The sequence below is a fragment of the Zonotrichia leucophrys genome, chromosome Z (genome assembly GCF_028769735.1).
Source record: "Zonotrichia leucophrys gambelii isolate GWCS_2022_RI chromosome Z, RI_Zleu_2.0, whole genome shotgun sequence".
Lineage (NCBI taxonomy): Eukaryota > Metazoa > Chordata > Aves > Passeriformes > Passerellidae > Zonotrichia > Zonotrichia leucophrys.
The window spans coordinates 45,746,616-45,765,682 of record NC_088200.1 but is presented as its reverse complement, the minus strand read 5'-3'; the positions used below and the strand labels follow the sequence as shown (position 1 = coordinate 45,765,682).

Genomic DNA, 19,067 nt, shown 5'->3' with positions numbered 1-19,067 from the left:
CCACCTAGAACTGAGAAAAATTTTCCAAGAAAAGAAGTTGAAGACAATACTAAGGAAATCTAAAGCATCCTGGAAAACTGCAATGCATTAACAGGGAAAACAGCAAGATGGGACATAATATCATGTAATTATTATGTAAATAGACACACTAAGTGAGAAGTTTTTCTTGCCTCATAATTCTTATTGTATTAGTAATTCCAGAGGCACTTAATTTTATAAAATATATGTGTTGTTTTGAGCACCATATATTTTTAATGGAAATAAATAGTTCATATTTGTATTCATATGAAGATTCTTTCTGCTTTTTGGAAAGGCCAATACGTAGACATGCATACCAAAATGTTCATCAGGTCAGAAAATATTGCAATGTGGTATGATTAGTAGTACAGATCAAGTACTGTGTCTGATGCACAAAAGATATTTCCAGATACATACTCAAAAATATTTTCTTCAGATGCCTGTAGAAAACTAAATGCTCTTCATACATTAGGATAAACTATAAAAGATAATTAAATACTGAAGTACTTATGACTACTCTGGTTGAGTGCAGTTTACTGTAGAGGACAACATCTGCTCCTGTTTGTTAGATTCAAGTTAAATAAAGTTAACCTTTGTTCACAAAAATAGTAAAAGGGCAGGAGTTTTAAATAACATAACACTGTACTGGTGTTTTTAAAATGTATTCCCTTTCCTCACGTGTTTTTAGCTTCCTTTGACATCTCTTGCTCAAGATAGCAAGCTTGTATACATCCATCTTCTGTGGGACAATATCAACCTCCACCAAGAGCCGGGGGAGCCCCTGTATATATCTTGGAGAAATCTCAGTAAGTAAAACAAATGCTACAGAAAACAGAGGAAGAAGAGACTATGGAAAGAAATGACTGGTTTATAGTGGCTGAAGCATACACAACCCATAAATCTGCAGTATCTTTTTTAGTATCTAAAGCATATGCAATCTCTTAGGTACTTCACATAGTCTGGGTATCAAATTAGTTGTGAAAATAAGTTTGATCTGCTCATCACCGGTCATACACTTACAAGAGGAGAGGAATTGCTGATTGTTGTAGACGTGGTGCTAAATAACTCTCACTTGATTTGAATGCCTTAAGTTCCACTTCAGTTTCACTGCATTATCTGGTAATAGCTATGCAGGCATGTACAAGAAGGCTGTGTTACAAAAAGGTATCTTTTGCTGCTGTAAATGAATGAAACATTACCAGTCCCTTTAAAGGTACATTTGGCACCCCTCATGACTGTCAAAAAGTAAGATAGAAGAAAGCCTCATCTAGCATAAAACCAGGCAGACTGTTTATAAGAACTTAAGGACTTCCTTACTTCTGATAATCAGAAAACCTTCTAATTCTATCTTTTAACTTTTAAAAACTATGCTAAAAACTATGTCATGTGCTAATTTTGGTTCTAAGGAATTAAAAGGTGTTTATTGAAAAATGTCCTTAAAATAAAGAGACTGATCAGAAAATTACAGTGAAGAGCACAGAACAACATTTGTTATTTCCCTCAGATTCTACAAAGCATATTGGTGTAACCACAGTAGATGAAAAGCATCCCCAAATCATCTAGCCATGAATGAAGATGCATAAATATGTATATATATTGTTTACAAATATGTATATATTGTTTACATATAAAAATATGTATTATATTGCTTATATGTATATGTATGCATATATATATATGTAAACAAAGGAGCAAAGGGCCTGTTTGAGATGTGGAAGAAAAATAAACAGGCCATACAGCAGTGTCAGAAAATATTCTGAAAACAAAAAATTACATTTGTAAACTATCATATGTGTCAATTTGATGCAAACATCATGTCGATGTGGTGAAAATTACTAGACTTGGTCTGCAATTCATTTACACACCATGTACTCACTGCCGATTCTGTAAATTTACTTCTTTGCCCGTACATGGACTTACTATTCCTTCATGAGTCACTGTCTTCTAGAAAATAATAGTTCAGTGTTATTCTGAGTGTGGCATTTGAAGTGACAAATCATGATGGTAAATGTCTTGGTCATTTTCTTTCCTGTTTGATTCGACTGTGCATTTTCTATTTCAATATATATCCCAAAGTTATCAGTTAATTGTAGGTGGCTTTCAAGAAGGGCTTTGATAAGAAAAGTTTCTTTGCTAAGAAAAGTGACACTTCTGTTTCTTTTCCTTGTGTAACAATAATCTTCTTGCAGTGAACCTGATTTTTAAGTACAGAAATAAAACTGAGCTAATCAACCATCACAGGCAACATCTGATGCTGGGTACTCTTCAGTCTCATGTATTTCTCTGTCATGTTGGACCTCTTGCACATGGATGCTTGATGCATCCTGTAACTTCTGGATAAAGGTACTTCAGAGTGAAGACTATAGGCAGACAAGGTCCTTCCATTACAACAAATTTCTCTAGATTGAATAGAGGTTCCCCATGTGTATCTCACCTTTGAAAATACTTCTGCTTATTAAAGGGAAAAAAACAATCTTTACTACTGTAATAGTCTGTACGTTTCCACTTCCCAGATTCTTCTGAAAAGAAACCCTCCACACTGGCAGAAGATCAGCGGGCAACAAACACATTGTTAGAGAGCATCAAACTAAGTATTCAACACAATGATGTTATGAAGCCAATCAACCTCCTCCTACAGAAAGTTAAGCCAGATGTGAAACGACAAAGGTGAGGGTATAATCTCTTCTTAGTTTCTCCCCACTAAAAATTAAATAAGATCAGACTGTGTACATTTCATAGTGATAATTTTATAAAGACCTCTGGGGAAGATTCCGTTTCATTGGTGCCCACCAAAAACTATGTGTATTTTTTTTTATACCTTTGTTTTATGAACAGATGCACTCTATATGCAGATGCATAGTTCATCCAGATCAAATGGATGAATGTGATACTTTAATAAAAATGGACATTTTGCAATGAGTGAGAAAAATGCAGATATGAATTACACAGATTTTGATGTTGCTCCGGATCTAGCAAATTGATAAATACAAGTGTCCCGTTGCAGTGTGTGGAACATTCTCCCTAGTTATATCTTCTGAAATTCTAGCAATCTGGAGTACTGGCTATGAAAAGTGGATGCAACGTGAGTCTCAAAGAGAGGGAGATGTGTAAATAATTCTTGTATTTTGTAACCTGCACTGCAGTTCAAGGAAGGCTTTGTACAAAAGAAGAGACTCTGAAGTAAATTACAGTCGATACAAGATGTGTTTGAAGTTTGTCATACTAAGTCATCTTTGTTTCTGTGTTTTGTAGTTACTAAAAAGAAACAGAAAATGCTCTGCTCAGAGAAGCATCTTTATAACTTCGACAAGGGGAAAAAATAATATCTGATTATTTAATGATACCTGTGTCTGAGATTGACTATGACATTCTGAAACAAAAACAAAAACAAAAGTATGGATGATCTGAAAGAAATCCATACCCACACATTGCTTCATGGTCAGGCAAAAATTACTTAATAATAAAAAATTGGTTAATTTAATATTTCTTGTTTATTAGGCATTTCTATGGCAAAGGACTTTTTGTAGAAAATGTAACTACTAGGATTTGAGAGTAATGTGGCTTTCTGCATCAAGTAAAAGTATTCAAGCATTAAAAAATCTTAAGCTAGTAGTCATGTAGATTGGTCACTTTTTTCACAAGCAAGGTTAACAGAACAGTTGTAGAAGCTACATAATGGAAGTCTTCAATATTGACTTTGGAAACAGGATAGTTGATGCTTTCATTAACTCAGCCTTCAAAATATTCCCCTAGGAGTTTTTACAGAGAAATTCTTTTCCTGTCTCTGGTGTCTCTTGGAAGAGAAAACATTGACATTGGTAAGTAAAAAATACTGTGAAATGCATAGTCCCTGTGGATATTTTACGTGAAAGCTAGTGTATAAAATCCGTTTCTAAGATTCAGTTGTGTTTTAGTGAAAATTACTGCACTGTCAGTCTTTAGGTGTTGCTCTTATGTAAATATAATTCAGATGGAACCATTAATTTTGACTTTGTTTGAAACCAGTAATGAGTTATTTTAAACAAAGAGTATTTGAAGAGCTTGAAATTGTAATTCTTCATATCTGAAAGTTTGTTTCCAGTCTTGTCCATCTTTCTCTGACCCACATATCAGGCCTAACACCTGATATCAGGCCTAACACCTGTTATCTAAACACCTGATTTCCCACCCTCTACTCATCTCTTCTATCCTGTCTTCTATTTGGTACTACACAATCAAAGTGACTCCCTTATGGAATGTGATAGGGGAACTACACTGGGAACAGGCAGATGGAACTTCAGGAAAGAAGCAATGGGCATCCACTGTGGTGTGTTGTGGTGCCACACCATCTTATGGGGATGTTTTTCAGGTCCTCTGAGAAGGTGCATTTTGAAAAAAAAAAAAAAAAAAAAAAAAAAAAAAAAAAAAAAAAAAAAAGAAAATCAGCATCTAGTTAATGAAGATAATTTTGTTACTATATAAAAATCACCAAAAGCATTTTATAGGAATAGTAGTGTGCATTGTACACTGTTTCTTAAATAATCTCAATTATGCTTTTTCTATTTCAGAGGTCTTTGATAGTGAATACAGACTTGCACTTAAAAAACTTCCAGAGGAAATTCTTGAAAAGATGCAGAGAATAGATGCTCCACCAAGCAGCAGGGTTGAGTGTTGCAGGAAGTGGTTTGGAGCACCTTTAATATAAAAACAGGGAAGACGCACACTGTACTTCAGAGAGACAAAAGCAGAGCTGAACAAACTGAAGAGCATGGTGACATAGACACTTTTGAGTCTCTCTCATATACACTTTTGAGTCTCAAAAGGTATTAATTGAGCAATTTGTCAAATCAGTTTCATTGAACTGCAACATGTATTCTTCTCATTCATCTCATGGGCACATTGTAAAATTTGTCAAATGTTTTAAAATTATGGGTTTATTTCAGCGGTTGATCTACTTTTCTCCTATATATATTCTTTAATTTCCTCAAAGTTTTCCTCCATATTATCAAGTGGTTCAAAAGGCTGATGATGAAACAGCAGTCTATAGTTGGTGACTTTCTTAAGGGCCACCAATATTGGTGTATTTTAATGAAGTACTTTTCCAGGGCTCAGATTCCTCAATGCTTCTTTAAAATGACCTTTACCTAGAGAAGAGTCCTTTTATTAATGTGTGGTATGGTTGTATGAATGTAAATATTTGAAAACTTGGATTGGAAGCTGCAATGAAGTTGCTTTCATCAGATAATACGTTAAATTTCATCAGACAGTACATTAAATTGCTACCCTTCTCCTGACTCTTGTCCCAGTCAGTATTCTGAATTACCTTTGCTGACTTTTTCAAAGTGTGTATCTACAGCTGTCAGAAAACAGAGACTTACACTCAGCTTTCCTGTATTCTCTGTCTGATAAACTATAAGGTTCTGTAAATGTACTGGCTGCTTTCTCCAAAGGAGGATAAGCTTCTACACAAAGCAGCTCAGAAATGGATGGCATTCTAAGAATTATGTAGGAAGCTCAAATGGTATTAGAATACACACAAGAGTTGTCAACAGATACTGCGTGAAAAAAAAAATTATGCTTTATACTATTTGCATTTGTGTTTAAGAGGTGTCCTCCTTGAATTCTTTATCACCCTCTCCCTTGGTTTTATACTAGCCTGTGGGTTAATTATTTTGCACTGATAGTCCAGATTCAATATTTCAATTAAGATGTATTTATAAATGTGGTCTTCAAGGTGTATATTAGCAGAAATTAAGTGCTTATGTGTATGATCTGAAAAGATGTATCCATCTTTTTTATTTCTTCTAGTAGATAAGACACTTCCTCACCTCACATATTTAATTGACTACAGTAGTAGTAGTCTTGGCAAGGGAAGCCTGGATACTGGTAAACAGTGTAAGTGTTTCTGTTACTTGAAGAATATGATAAGATTTATTCCAGGTTTTTGCTGAAAGTTAGTGGTATGGCTTTTACAATGGAAAAATTCATAGAGAAAAAATTATATTTGTAGCATGTAAAAGGAGCATAGCTTAAAATACTAATTGCATCTGGGTATGAATGTATTTACTTGATACTACTTTTAAAACTTTTCATTCTTCAAAATGATGAGGGATGAAAATCTGTCTGGAACAATTTTTTATATGAAACAATAAAACCAACTTTTTTTCATGAGGTGAAAACAAGGGAGTTGCACTATACATGACAAAATATATTTACATCACAGACTGATGCCTGGTATTTTGTCTACAAGTGCTGATCCTAAGTTAATATGGGGATATTACCTGGACAGATTCTCTCCTGATAAAACTGTTGTGCTTTCTCAACAACTAAAAGCAAGAAAGCACGCAATAATTTTTTTTTTTTTATTCTTTGGGTTTATGCACAGTTGCTTGCTGATGTCTGGCCTACATCACAATTAAAGAACAGCCCTTGATTCTTCATCTTTTCCTCTCTTCTCCAGTTACATAATTGACATGGTTCCAACCTTCTAAAATACAAGTCTATCTAAAACATTGATGCAAACAATTTAATATTTCTACAAATCAAAGCCAGCAAATTTTTCTGTGTAACTCTATGCATTATTTTTCAACAGACAGCTACACAAAGACCATTATTTTTGAATATTAAATAGACAAACCATGTGATTATGTGATGCAACTTGCAAGTAATCAAGTTTTAGTCACTTTAGTAATTTTTAAATTCTTACAACTCATTAAATGACAAGGAAAATCTGTGTAGTGAGTGCTGTTTTAGATACATGACATCCAAACAGTTTTAAAACATAGTAAATAATATTGTTATGAACTAGTTTCTGGAACACATAATTTCCATTTCCAAACAACTTTATCATCTGTTGCTGAAAATATAGACTAATAAGGGAATAGTGTTGTAAAAACAGCAAAGCAGATTGTGTCACAATGTCTAGTGTTAATTGTCCAACCTTTCCCAGCTAGATACACTAAACGAACAAAAAAACCCAACAAAAGTAAAGCCAGAGGAGAAAAAATCAGCTGCAGAATTGGACTTGCTTTGATTTGCTCTTGCACATTGGCATTTTTGTACACTACAAATTAACTGCTATTCCTGGTGTAGGCACCTGGATTTCAGAGTGGTAGAAGTCCTGCATGTAACTACTTGAAATCTTGAATCTGCATATTGGAATTGATTCTTTAATATAGAATAAAAAAAAGGAAAACCTTCTCCTTTCTATAGGGAGTTCTTAATGCTTAGGTTCTAGAGTAGCTAATTAATCAGTTGGTTTTTTAATATAATCCATAACTCAGATGAAAAGGGAGATACCTGAAAACAATTTGTTTTCATCTAGGAAGCTTTTATTGTATGGGGGGGGAAAGTAAGTTTCACAAAATCTGGCCTAAAATAACCAGGGAAAAATTTCAAAAGATTTTTGTGAGTGCATTGCAAACTTTTGTTCTTCTGAAAATTAGGCACTAAAGGCACACTTCTGCAATTTAGTTGACAGGATGAACTTCTTGGACTACATGGGGATGACTTAGTAACGTACAAATGTTTCTAACTTGTTTGACACCCAACTCCTAGGTATTGAAATTTATCTGAATCCGTTATACATTAACTGATCTGAGCAAAGTGTTGTGGAGCACAAATGAGAATAAACTAGATTTTGGTTCTGTTTTTCTGTCAGTATAAACAGAAAAAGTAGCATTTTGCTCACTTGTGAAACGCTTGCCACCACATACTTTTTCTGGTACCTCAACAGCCAGTGTTCAGATGAGTCTTCTGTCTGTATATTTTGTAATTGCCACATACAGCCTGAGGAAAACATTTGCAGATCAGTCAGCACTAACTTCAAAACATGCAATGTGTGGACAAAATGAGGGTGTAGAGCAACCTGATAACAGAAGTGGATGCAAACAATGAATTTCAGGTATGCCCAAGAACTTAGAAAGTTTGTACTGGAAGAACAATTATCAGAGAAGTTTCCTTGAATTGTTTCCATAAGGATGTTGAACTGCAGCCAGTTGTGCTAAGATACTATCTTGCACCTTTCACCCAGCTTTAAATCAGTTACATATACAGCTTGTGAGCTCACAGGCAAAGAGCTGGGTTTTTGTGGAATTAAAACAACAAATGAGGTCTTAAAAGTTTAAAATCAGGATTCTTAAGTTAAAAAGATTTTCTTTATCAATTACATTCTGGCACATCACCAAAACCTGACAACTTTGAAAACCTTTTAGGCCTAGGAGACTGATGTGGCTTCAGTGTTGGGGCAGTAATTGGTAACAGCTTTTAGATGTTACTAGAAGCATCTGTATGTTACTTATAATCATATCCTGTCTTCACATTTTATGTAACTTAAATTTAGACAATACAAGTTTAGACAATAGAATTGTAATGGAAATACTTTATTTACTATATGGGTTTCCAGCTAAATCAATTTTGCAAGTAACTTAGTCTTGTTCCTGGTGGAATTTCACATTGGTTAAGCTCCAGCTACATTGCACTTGTGAATGAGTAATATTCTATTTTAACTGTGAATTAATGGCTTTTTGTATTGCTGCAGCTAAAAGAATATACCTTCCATTGAGTTTACTGCTTTCCTTGAATAACTGCAACATAGGGGATATTTTCAAAATGTATATTAAATTAGATAATAGAAATTATATTTTTAAAACAAATTGTTAAAACGTAAGGAACTGAAGAATCCACTCAGTAGTTTTTTCTTCTTAATTCAGCAATTATTTCAATGCAGATAACTACTATTTTATTTACAGTAAGCAGGTAATCTTATTCACATAATTGTATATTTTCAACAAAAGGGTTCTTTTTTTCTTTCAACTAATAAAAATCTTAAAATGCATTCTGTATATCCACTTTTCACTATATATCGTTTTAAAAACAAACACCCTTTTAACTTGTAAGAGTTGAAACTGAAAGGTTGAATTGGATTCCAGTTCTGTAGTCTCCTGTGCTGTATATTGTGATGCATACATGAGAGGATCGGATGGCGTTTTTATTTGTTCTTTCAGTCTGCATCAACCAATGGTGCAAATAAAAGGGATAGTTTGCTGTTGTTTAGAAGCACATTAAACTCCTATTAGGAGCTTAAAATAAACTATATTGTAACAAGGATGAAATGATGTAGCGTGAATAAATTATGAATCTCTTAAGTGAGCTGGGAAGCTTAATGCAATAAAATTTGCACTGGTTTAGAGACTGTTTTGAACTGTTGAAAAATGGCATCCATTTACTGTGCTTTGATTAACAATTGTTTCTCTGTAATATTTTTGTACATTTGACAAAAAATGAGTTTAAAAGGGCACTCTATATCCTAAATTCTGTATAGATATTCTAGACTAAGAAACAATTTTTAATGTTGTTCCCAAAATAAAGTATATATGCATCCTGTGTAAAAAATGTGCCATTGTTCAGCTTTTTTCACCTCTGGAGTTCAAATGACTGACAGAATTTAATCTTTAAGTGTAAATTCAGCCTATCATTCAGCAAAAGACTTTTGACTGTCTTTTTGGGTAATTATTTCACAGTACATCAGTGGCTTCTGAATGATGGGAAAGAGCAGAGGCAGGGGAGAGGGAAATAAAAAATGGGACTCACCTGTGCAGATGTGGCTTCTAGAGAGTATGGATGGCTCTGTGGCTCCTTCAGCAAGCACTGGGCAGCAGCAGAGGTAAGAACAGGTGAAAAACAGGCTCAGACAATCTGTGAACTCTTGTTTGTAGGAAAAGCATGGCCTCTGGCTTCCTGAGGATAGCTGGTGCTCTCTGCAGCGTATTTGTGCCTTTACTTGGGAGAACACTTCCCAGGAGTTCTGGTTTCTCAGTGGCTCCGTAATGGGATCACAGAGTGATGCTTTCACCTGATGCATCCTAGCTTGTTCAAAACATTGGTGGACCTCTTGACTCATAACATAGTTGTGGATTACGTGTAGTTTCCAGGGGCTTTCTTTTGAGTTTGTTTTGTTTTGGTTTTTTATGGGGCAGGGATAGGAGTGAGGCTGAGATGAAATTTAAGTAGTAGAAATTGCCAGTGCCTCAGTCCTTCGCCTTCACAACTTTCAAACCCCCTCATGTACGGCAGTGAGTTCATTAATCTGACAGAAACAATAATACAAGACCCTAAAAGCCTTTCTTGGCTGATGAGAGTGATGTGCATAGCACAGATTGATAGCTTCTGGAGCTGATTCATAATAAGCCCATATTTCTAGTCCTATTTTTAGACAGAGAGCTGAGGAACAGTTAGTCTTTTGGATTTGTGTATCTTGCAAGCATCACACTGGTTTTCCTTGTTTTCCTCTGCTTTTGTCACTGCTGACTTTTCAATATTGCTCTTTGCTAAGAATGTTACCATGTCTTAGCATTTCCTACCCTTTATGTGGCCCGTTGAGGGAGGAGACAGAAGAGGAAGAATGCTGTACAGGAAAAAATGCTTCCATTTGAGGAATCCCCAAAGAAGCATGAACACAGGGTTTGAAGCTGTAGAGAGAAAGAGAGAAAGGAACTGCTACTTCCTCTGTCAGAGTCTGGTGGGAAATTTGAGGGAATGTGATGGTAAAATAGCAGAAGGTGCTTGCTTCAGGAAGCTCTGATGCTTCATGTGTTCAGAACCACCTTGAGTGCAAGTTCCCTGCTAATAATAATAGTTACTTCCATCTCTGTAAAGACAAACTTCTATTGTCTGCAAAGAAAAGGAAGAGCCAACTTGCCAGGCTGGAAAACTGATAGTCCACAAGTAATCTGAAAGGTTTTGCCTCTGTGTAGGAATAATTGCATATGCCAGAGCAGCTGAGCAGAAATGGCCTCGTGTTCCTGGTGGGCATCAACCTGACCCTGAGACAGCTCTAAGAAATGCTCAGACTTGACCAGTCCCTGTCCGGCTTCAGCAGGTGTTTGCACATTACTGTTTTCCAGAGTTGCCTGGAGGAGACTCAGTGGTTCCATGGAGTTGGGTGGCAGACAGAAACTGCTGGGAAGAACAGGGGCTCACTTCACCTAGTTATGAGTAGCTCAGAAGGATGGTCCAACATTTTGTTTAGGTTTCTTCAAGATGCTTTCCTTTGCCATTTTTTCCTCATTTGTTTTCTGTGTCACGCTGTCTAAATTCAGACCTTGCTGGTTAAAAGTAATTCTGTATGTCAATGGTGTGTGTATTCTGTTCCTTTGGTTGCAAAGAGGTGAAATGGCAACCAGTCAGGTTCTGACCAGGGTGCATTACTTGCCCTGAAACTTAAAGTTTATCTGAGTTTGCAGCCAAGCTTCAGACTTGCAGAAAATCTGCTGTTAAAGAACAGAAATCCTGTTGAAACTGCTAAGACATGCAAGGAAAAGCTGCAGTTCCCAGATAGCACTTGGCATTGTGTTTAGTATCACAGGTTTTGAACTGCTGTTAAGCAGCTAAGGGACTATTGCAGCAGCTGGCCTTGTGGTTTTACTGCAATTCCTACTGCATGAGGGCAGAGAAAACGTGCTCCTTCTTCATTAGCCTCTTTTGGATTGGCCATTTGAGTCATCCATAACCTAAAGCCATGGTCAAAGCAGGTGACTGGGAAAACTCAGTGTGAGTTTATCAAAGGCAAATCATGCCAGGCTCAATTGGTAAGTGCTACAGAAAAACAGCATGTCAAGAGAGAGCAGTATTGTTCAGCTGGACGTTGGCAAAGCATTTGACGCTGGTTCCCATAGCCACCTCCTATATAAATGTCAAGTATACACTGGATGGGGGTGATCCGTGAGATAAGCAGGAATCATCTCACAGTGATCAGCTTGTTGTACTGAGACTGGCAGCCTGTCCCAAGGGGGGCCCCTAAGGATCAGTACCGGGCTCCAACTTGTTAGATCTCCATGAATGATCTGGATGATAGGAGCAAAAGCACCCTCACCACATTTGCTGTGTCGCTAACTGTTGCCAGTTGAGGAGGACATGGGAGCAAGGAGAACCACCTTTCACAGACCTGAACAGGCCACACCAGATGATCTTTCAAGGTCCCTTCAAGACAGGATTGTTCTTTGAGTCTACAAGTCATGCCTAATTTGGACCTGAAAGCCTAGAAGTGCAGAAGGAAGCAACGGATGATGTACTAAGGCAGTTCCAGGGAACAAGTGAGGAAGAAGAGTGCAGAAACCAGTTTTTTGCTACTAGTGACAAGGCCACTTATCCTCAAAGCTTGATAAAAACAACCAGGACTCCACTGACCTTTTCCACACAATCATACAACTGGGTATTAGTTGCAGTGCTTTAGAGGAAGACGCAATCACAGCCTATATAGCAGGACAGGTCATATATAATAGCCTATACTACTCGACTTAGCAGTAGCCTGTTCAAAACATTCTTGTTCTTCTCCAGGACACACCTCAGTGCTTGTACACCCTGTCCAGAGCACCTCTTAAATGTGTACAAATATATTCTACTAGGAGTAAGAAGCTAGGCAGTGTTATTTCTCTTCTGCAGACTGTAAAATTCTTAGCATTGTGAATTTAGTGAGTGTTACTCTCTTCCCCACATTTTCTCCATATTAATTTTTGCAGCTGAGTGATGTGGAGTAAAAGGTGACCTTTTCATTTAGTGAAGCTCAGATTTAACAGGGCCTATGGATCTTCACTATTAAACTGTGGGCAATGAACATGGTCTCCATAAAAAAAATACATTGTAAAATGGTACCCTTTTAAAATTTTATTGACCTAGCCAGCATTATTTAACTCATGCATAACCACAATTACCATCCCTCTTAACCTTTTCTGATTAGTTGTCCTTCAGTAACAGTCTCAGTTCAGCTGTGAAAGATGGCTTAAATCTTGGTAACTGCTTTGGCAAAGTCTCTTGGGTCCAAGGTTCCACTGTACCTACGTGCTTGCTTCATGGCAAATTCTGCCCTTGTCAGAGATGGGTATCCCAGTATCCTACATTAAATTTCAAGGACCGCAGGTTTGATCCTTCCATGCCCCTCATGCATGAGCAGCAGATCTTGTCTTCTGCAACTTTTGATTTGTTAGTCCAGATTTTTCATCTGATGCATCAAAATCTGCTTCTAGCCTGGTGAGGCCCTAACTCAGAAGAGCCCTGCCACACACAGAGAAATAAAAATCGTCCCAACTTCTTAGGATGCAATGAAGCCTGATTTACTAGAAACAGAAACATCATCTCAACAAAAACGAAGTGGATCCAAATTACTATTTTAAGAACAAAGACAATTGATTTAGCTGCAGGCCACTTTAGCATCCAACACATGAATTTTTGAGTCAAACTCCCACTATCCTCACCCAGTATAAAAAGGCCACTGCAGTTTCTAATCCCCAAGTCAAATTTTCAAGTCAAACCTTTAAAAGGTGACTTCTCATGCTCAGTACCATTTTCAAGAGCAATGTTCCAATACATACAGAATCACAAGCATCTCATGTTTGCAGTAACTCAAAAAGATCAGAGAGGAACACCAGGGCTCTTTAAAGGACTACCCACCACTAAAGCTTTTGACTAAGCATCATCCAAACATGCCCAGAACTCTGGCAGAGGTTTATGGCCAGTTCCTGGGGAACCAGTTCCAGTGAGCATCTGAACTGCACTTAATTCTGCTAAGAATCAGCTGAAGGTGTAAAGTTTTACCAATGTTATACTCAGTATCAAAGTGAGTGACACAATCTTTCCATAAGAGAACTGCATCAAGACCATGGTTTGTGGTTTATTTGCTGCACATGATGCAGTAGTCTGAACTCCTGTTCAAGAAATTGCCAGTAACAACAAAGTCTTATACAGAAAGTTTACCACCAAAGGAGTTTATTGGTTATGCACAACATCTTTACTTCTGACTTGATTCAGACTTGGATGTAGAAGCTCTCAGAGAAGAAAGACGGCGCCTCTTGGCAATCTGCTCCTGGCGTTTCTCCTTGGCTTCCTGAAAGGCATTAGGTACGGAGATGTTACACATCAAGCACTTCAAAATATATACCAAGGAACAAACCAGGGAAAATGCAGCTTGAAGGAATGAATTCTGTAACTCAATAGCGCTAAATAATTTCCCTTCTACAGCTCAGAATTCTGCCAAGTATCCAAACCAGCACAGACCTGTGTCTTTGCACTGTATGCAAACACCCAAAACTATGTTACACTGCACACCAAAATATGTCACTGTGGAAACCCAAAATTTTAGTTAAGAAACTGATGTAGAGTTTCCAACACATCAAAGGTGCAGCTCTCTGTTTCTATCCGGAAGTAATGAAATTCAGGAAGCACTGTGCCAAACATTTCAACTGTACTGCTTTCAGTACTGCTTCAGCAGTCACTGCAGTTTTAGGAGCAAGGGCAAACACACACTAACAAATACTTTCTTGCTAACTTATCCTCCATCAAGATCAAGCACTGAGTCTCATTTCTCCACACTACCACTCAAATGCTTGGGCATCTTGAGGTTAAACCTGAATTAATTTTAACTATAATAGCTATGGAAAAAAATATCCTCAGAGGCATAACTGTTAATTTTCTTCAAAAAAGGCTCTCAAATTAGTGAGCTTGGTTAATTTCTATTCTCTATGACAGAAACAGAAGAAATATTCCAAAACCTCAACTGACCAGCTATGTTTATACTCATATTTGGGCACTTATATTCAAAATGAGCAGGTGCAGAGCAGCCATAGGCATAGGGCTACTTTGCCATACAGTCCCATTTAGTAAATCCCTAGATTCTGGAGCTATATTCCACACAGCTGAGCTAGAATGGCAAACCTACCTTCATCCTCTTGGCCAACAGCTTCGCGTACTCGGCAGCTTCCTCCTTGTTCTTCTGAGTGCGCTGCTTCTTCAGGGCGATACGCCGGCGCTTGTGCTGCAGCACCCGAGGAGTCACCAGCCGCTGGATCTTGGGAGCCTTCGTTCGGGGCTTCTTGCCTAAAAACCACCGGGGATCAGCCAAAGTGGCACAGAACCTTCCGAAGGGGCCACAGGCCTCATCCAGACAACTTCAGAGTAACTCTGATTTACTATTACAATAACATGATTTAGAGTACTACATATGACAGCAACTATACAAAGTTCAGCACCTTCACAAATTTTACAAGAAAAATGATCAATTATCACCAGACACAGCATTAACAATATACTGTCTTAATGCTCGTGGATTTGTTATTAGAAATGAAGTGAGAATTCCTAGCTTCTCAACAGACCTGCGTCCTTTAACTCCCCCCTAGACCTAGATTTTTTAATAATAAAGGACTCCATTATATAGCTTTCAGAACAAGCCTTGTTTCCAGCACTAAAAAGACGTCTACAATTTTACTTAGGGGTTTGACACTGTTTACCCCAGAAAACAGATTAACTGCCCACAACAGGCAAACACACTACCACACGTATCTTTAAATACAGTTTTACTAAGCCATCCTGACAGACTAACAGTCATACACCACAGTCTGATGCCCACCACGATCATATTCTTTAATGGATAAAACCATTTCCTATGTTTTCCTTTCCCCCACAAACTTTCACAGTACAGAAGTCTAATCATATTCTTCTAAAAATCCACTTTTTCCCCCCCGATCAAAAGCAAAAACCCCGAAATTAAAATCTTACACTGCAATACAGAGGCAGTAAGGAAAGCAGGGCCCTGCCAATAAGACCTCATTTCAGTCTGGAATGAGCAGAGGGAGAAAAAAAATCTTAGCACTACACTGCCTTTCCCCCCCACTATAGAAGTTTTAATAACATTCCACCTTGTACTAAACTTTCTTTCATTAGCAACTACTTTTGAGTTATAATCAGAAATAGTAGGGAAAGAGTCTATCAAACTTTAGAGAACCATGACAAAACATAGCAGAAGGGTGAAGGAAATGAGGCAACCAAGAAACTTTTTTTCCCACAAGTTATGGCTGACAAAGGTTAAACATAGTGAGTGTCAACTTCCCAGATGCACTACCGGCTGTGCTTTGTCCAGGGCAGTGGGCTGGCCAGCTCGGCAGGAATCACAGAAACCCGAGGAGCTGTACCAGCGGGAGCTCTTACCTTCCTTGTTCAGAGGCTTCCTCACAACATACTGGCGAACATCATCTTCCTTAGAGAGGTTGAACAGCTTGCGGATCCTGCTGGCCCTCTTGGGACCAAGACGACGGGGCACAGTTGTGTCAGTCAGCCCAGGAATGTCCTTTTCACCTTTGGGAATGTAAGTTTAAACACACCAATTACTACACTACTGAGCACCAGGTTCAGAAGCAAAACCATGCGTTTAAAATACACAAGAATTCAAGGTAATGCTAGGTAATCTTTGGGGTTCAGCTGTCAACAGCACCGCCCCAGCCACTCTTAGCTCCTTTGACAGGATGAGATTTCTGCAGCAACAAGGAGTGCTTCAGTAACCAGTTTTAGCATTACAAGAATGCAATGCTCTCAGGACCGCTAAGACGCATTTGTGCTCTGAAACTGGGACTGCCATTTCCACTCCACACAGCTTACCAACCACTATCAAGCAGGCTCCTTCCAGGGGTCTATGTCTACCTCCGTACTGGCTGTTCCACTCAGACTCTTACCCTTTTTCACTATGACCAAGTTCAGGACACTCAGGTTCGCATCAACGATGCAGCCACGGACAGACTTGCGCTTCCTCTCGCCGGTTCTCCGGGGGCGGTAGCAGGAGTGACCCTTGCTGAGCAGAAGGCGGACACGCCCGTGGGTCAGGACACCCTGCTTCATGGGGAAGCCTTGCTTGTCATTGCCACCGCTTATCCGGACAACGTACCCCTGCAACAGGAACACTTCTGAGTTACTCACGTCCTTATTCCCTCAAGCAGTAGATACCACAGGAGACTGCACGGAACAACGGAGCAGCATATCCATGATTCAGCTGGAGTCACTGCTACCGGTAGTGCATGCAACTTCAACCAACACCTCTGGAACAGCTCAGCAATTTCACTCTAAAAATGTAAAATACCTCTGCATACCAGAACTTACAGTTAGTGTGATTTATATCACTTTGAAGTTTTGTTAGAAAGAAAGTAGCACAAAACTTCTTACCATTATTGTCTAGCTTTTCTGCAACTGTAAGCTTAAATAAAGCCAGTTATCATCACAAACTCAAAACATAGCAGTGATATACAGGAAAAAAGTTTGACCACTTTCCTTGTGAAGATGGCAGCAGAAAAGATCACATCCTTGAAGTTCAGCTGCGCAGTCCATATTAGCACCAATGCAGACCAAGCCCGTCCACCAGGCCAAACATGTTTTTTTCTCACACGTTAGCAGCAGTTTAAACAAAGTCAATTCTTAACAACCAGCAGTTTTATACTGCAGATTTAAGCTGTCCTGAATACCAAGAGACAGCAGTCCAATGAAGAGCAATAAGCCACTGTGAAGGGGAGCTGTGAGACAGAAGAAACTAACCACAACGTGCTGACAAGTGCATACTAGAGGAATTTTGTATTTCAAGCTCCTCAAATACAACTCTTACACATTCTCCTGCACTACTTACCTTCCACTCCTCACCAAGGGAATCAGCCAGCACCTCCGTGGCCATTCGTTTTTCGTAAAATGTCCTGAGCTTACGCTCATCATCTACTTCAATGAGCTTTTGGCAGCCAGTAGCCGGAAAAGAGATGTTGAGCTAACAAACGAAAAAAAAAACAACAAAAAAATCTGGTTGAAACTTCTCAGAAAGATTTTGACAAAAATTACAATTCACCTAATGGTTAGAGCTTGGCATTCTAAAGCTGAGATTCCCCAGCTGCTTACACAAATGCTCACCAGAAAAACCTGTCACCACCACACTTGGGAGAGCCAAGGCAAAGAGGTTCAGGTTCGGCCGCCTGGGCTATATACAACTCCTTCAGTCGCAAATGATTTTATTTCAGCTAAAGGTGGATCAGACAATGCGAGCAGCAGAAACCTGCGCTCCCTTCTTCCTACAAACCCCTCACAGCACACGCCGCATTATGACACAAGCGCAAGTCACTGCAAGGGACCACCGGCACCTGCTGCGGGGACCACTCGTACGTCGCGGGGGCCGCCGCAGAGCGCAGCGCTGCACGGCGCCAGCCGCCACTGCCGCGGGCACAGCGCGCACGGCACCTCCCTACCGGGCCCTGCAGCCGCCTGCACAGGCCTCTCACCGGCAAAACCCCTTCCGAGCCAAGCGGCTGCTCCGGAAGCCCGGCGCTCCGCAACCCCGCGGCAGCAGAGCCCCGGCCGAGGAAATGGGGCAGCAAGCAATCCACTCCCATCCGCCCCGCAGCCGCACTCCAGCCCCGCGGCCACCACTCATCGGCCACCGAGAGCGGCTCTGCGGGCAGCGCCGCCAGTATTTACGGCGGGGGAGCCCAAGCCCCTCTGCCCGAGCGCGGCCCCGGCCCAGTGCGGCCTCACCTTCATCCTGCTCACGTCTCGAGCCGCGCGAAGAGGCCGCACATCCGCCCGCACTTCTTACATACACCCAGAAACTCTCGCGAGAGCAGTCCCACGTGACCGGAGCTGACCAATACCGAACGAGGCTTTTACGCCGAGGGGCGGGGCCAGGAGGAGCGGGCGGGGGCGTGGCCCCGGTGCGTGGCCAGGCCCCGGCGCTGCCGCACGCCCTACTCCGGGCAATTGGCTCCTGCCTGGGCCAGGCCCGGTCCTGTTACCGGCTCCGTGAAGCGCCGCTCGCCAGGGAGAAAGCGTTCCCCAGGAGCGGCCAGGGGGACAGCAGGCAGGCGCTCCGGGGCTGGGAGCAGTGGCACCTGTAAAAAGAAGCGCCATCAATACGCGACTCACCGGCTTTCGGGGAAGGCGCGTTTTTTGCGCGGTATTAGCGGCTCCCGCCCAGATGGGCTTCCCGGTTCCCTGCCGGCCGTGTCTCGCACTTCCTGCGCACGGGAGCAGGGGCGTGCGGGGAGCGGCCGCTCCTCTCCGTCACACGCCCGGAACTGACACGGTGTCCTTTGTCCAGTTCTGGCCTCCGCAGCACGAAAGAGACAAGGAGCTACTGCGGAGGGCCACAAGGGTGATCAGGAGTCTGGAGCATCTCTCTCAGTTGGAGAGACACTGGGAGCTGGGACTGGTCTGGAGAAGACAGAGAGGATCTCATCAATACACAGGAAAATCTCAAATGTGGGTGCCAAGAGGATGGCGCC

General features: G+C 40.2%; 3 protein-coding genes across 4 annotated transcripts in view; 1 reads left to right on the top strand and 2 right to left on the bottom strand.

Moving 5' to 3' along the window:
* DENND4C (DENN domain containing 4C) overlaps nucleotides 1-9,383 on the top strand; it is a 72,970-nt gene extending 63,587 nt beyond the window's left edge. For both annotated transcript variants that reach the window (XM_064736361.1, XM_064736362.1), the window contains exons 30-33: nucleotides 707-824; nucleotides 2,532-2,685; nucleotides 3,772-3,836; nucleotides 4,566-9,383. In XM_064736361.1, the coding sequence (XP_064592431.1) occupies nucleotides 707-824; nucleotides 2,532-2,685; nucleotides 3,772-3,836; nucleotides 4,566-4,702 (474 nt within the window). In that variant the 3' untranslated portion in view covers nucleotides 4,703-9,383. The remainder of the gene's footprint in view (nucleotides 1-706; nucleotides 825-2,531; nucleotides 2,686-3,771; nucleotides 3,837-4,565) is intronic.
* The window catches only part of LOC135460117 (long-chain fatty acid transport protein 6-like), a 370,483-nt gene that overhangs the window by 169,120 nt on the left and 182,296 nt on the right, over nucleotides 1-19,067 (bottom strand). The gene's annotated exons all lie outside the window — the stretch shown is intronic.
* RPS6 (ribosomal protein S6) lies at nucleotides 13,742-18,454 on the bottom strand. The gene is made up of 6 exons (XM_064736376.1): nucleotides 18,322-18,454; nucleotides 17,432-17,563; nucleotides 16,494-16,704; nucleotides 15,973-16,119; nucleotides 14,708-14,865; nucleotides 13,742-13,876 (listed from the first exon to the last, which is right to left on the bottom strand). The coding sequence occupies exons 1-6, from the start codon at nucleotides 18,325-18,327 to the stop codon at nucleotides 13,781-13,783; spliced, it is 750 nt and encodes a 249-aa protein (XP_064592446.1). The 5' UTR covers nucleotides 18,328-18,454; the 3' UTR covers nucleotides 13,742-13,780.

What these genes read in the sequence shown, in the direction of transcription:
- RPS6 (XM_064736376.1), bottom strand. An exon ending in CTTGGTCATAGTGAAAAAGG is followed by an intron (nt 16,120 to 16,493) that starts GTAAGAGTCTGA and finishes ACATTCCCAAAG; the next exon opens with GTGAAAAGGACATTCCTGGG. An exon ending in TGTTGGCCAAGAGGATGAAG is followed by an intron (nt 13,877 to 14,707) that starts GTAGGTTTGCCA and finishes AATGCCTTTCAG; the next exon opens with GAAGCCAAGGAGAAACGCCA.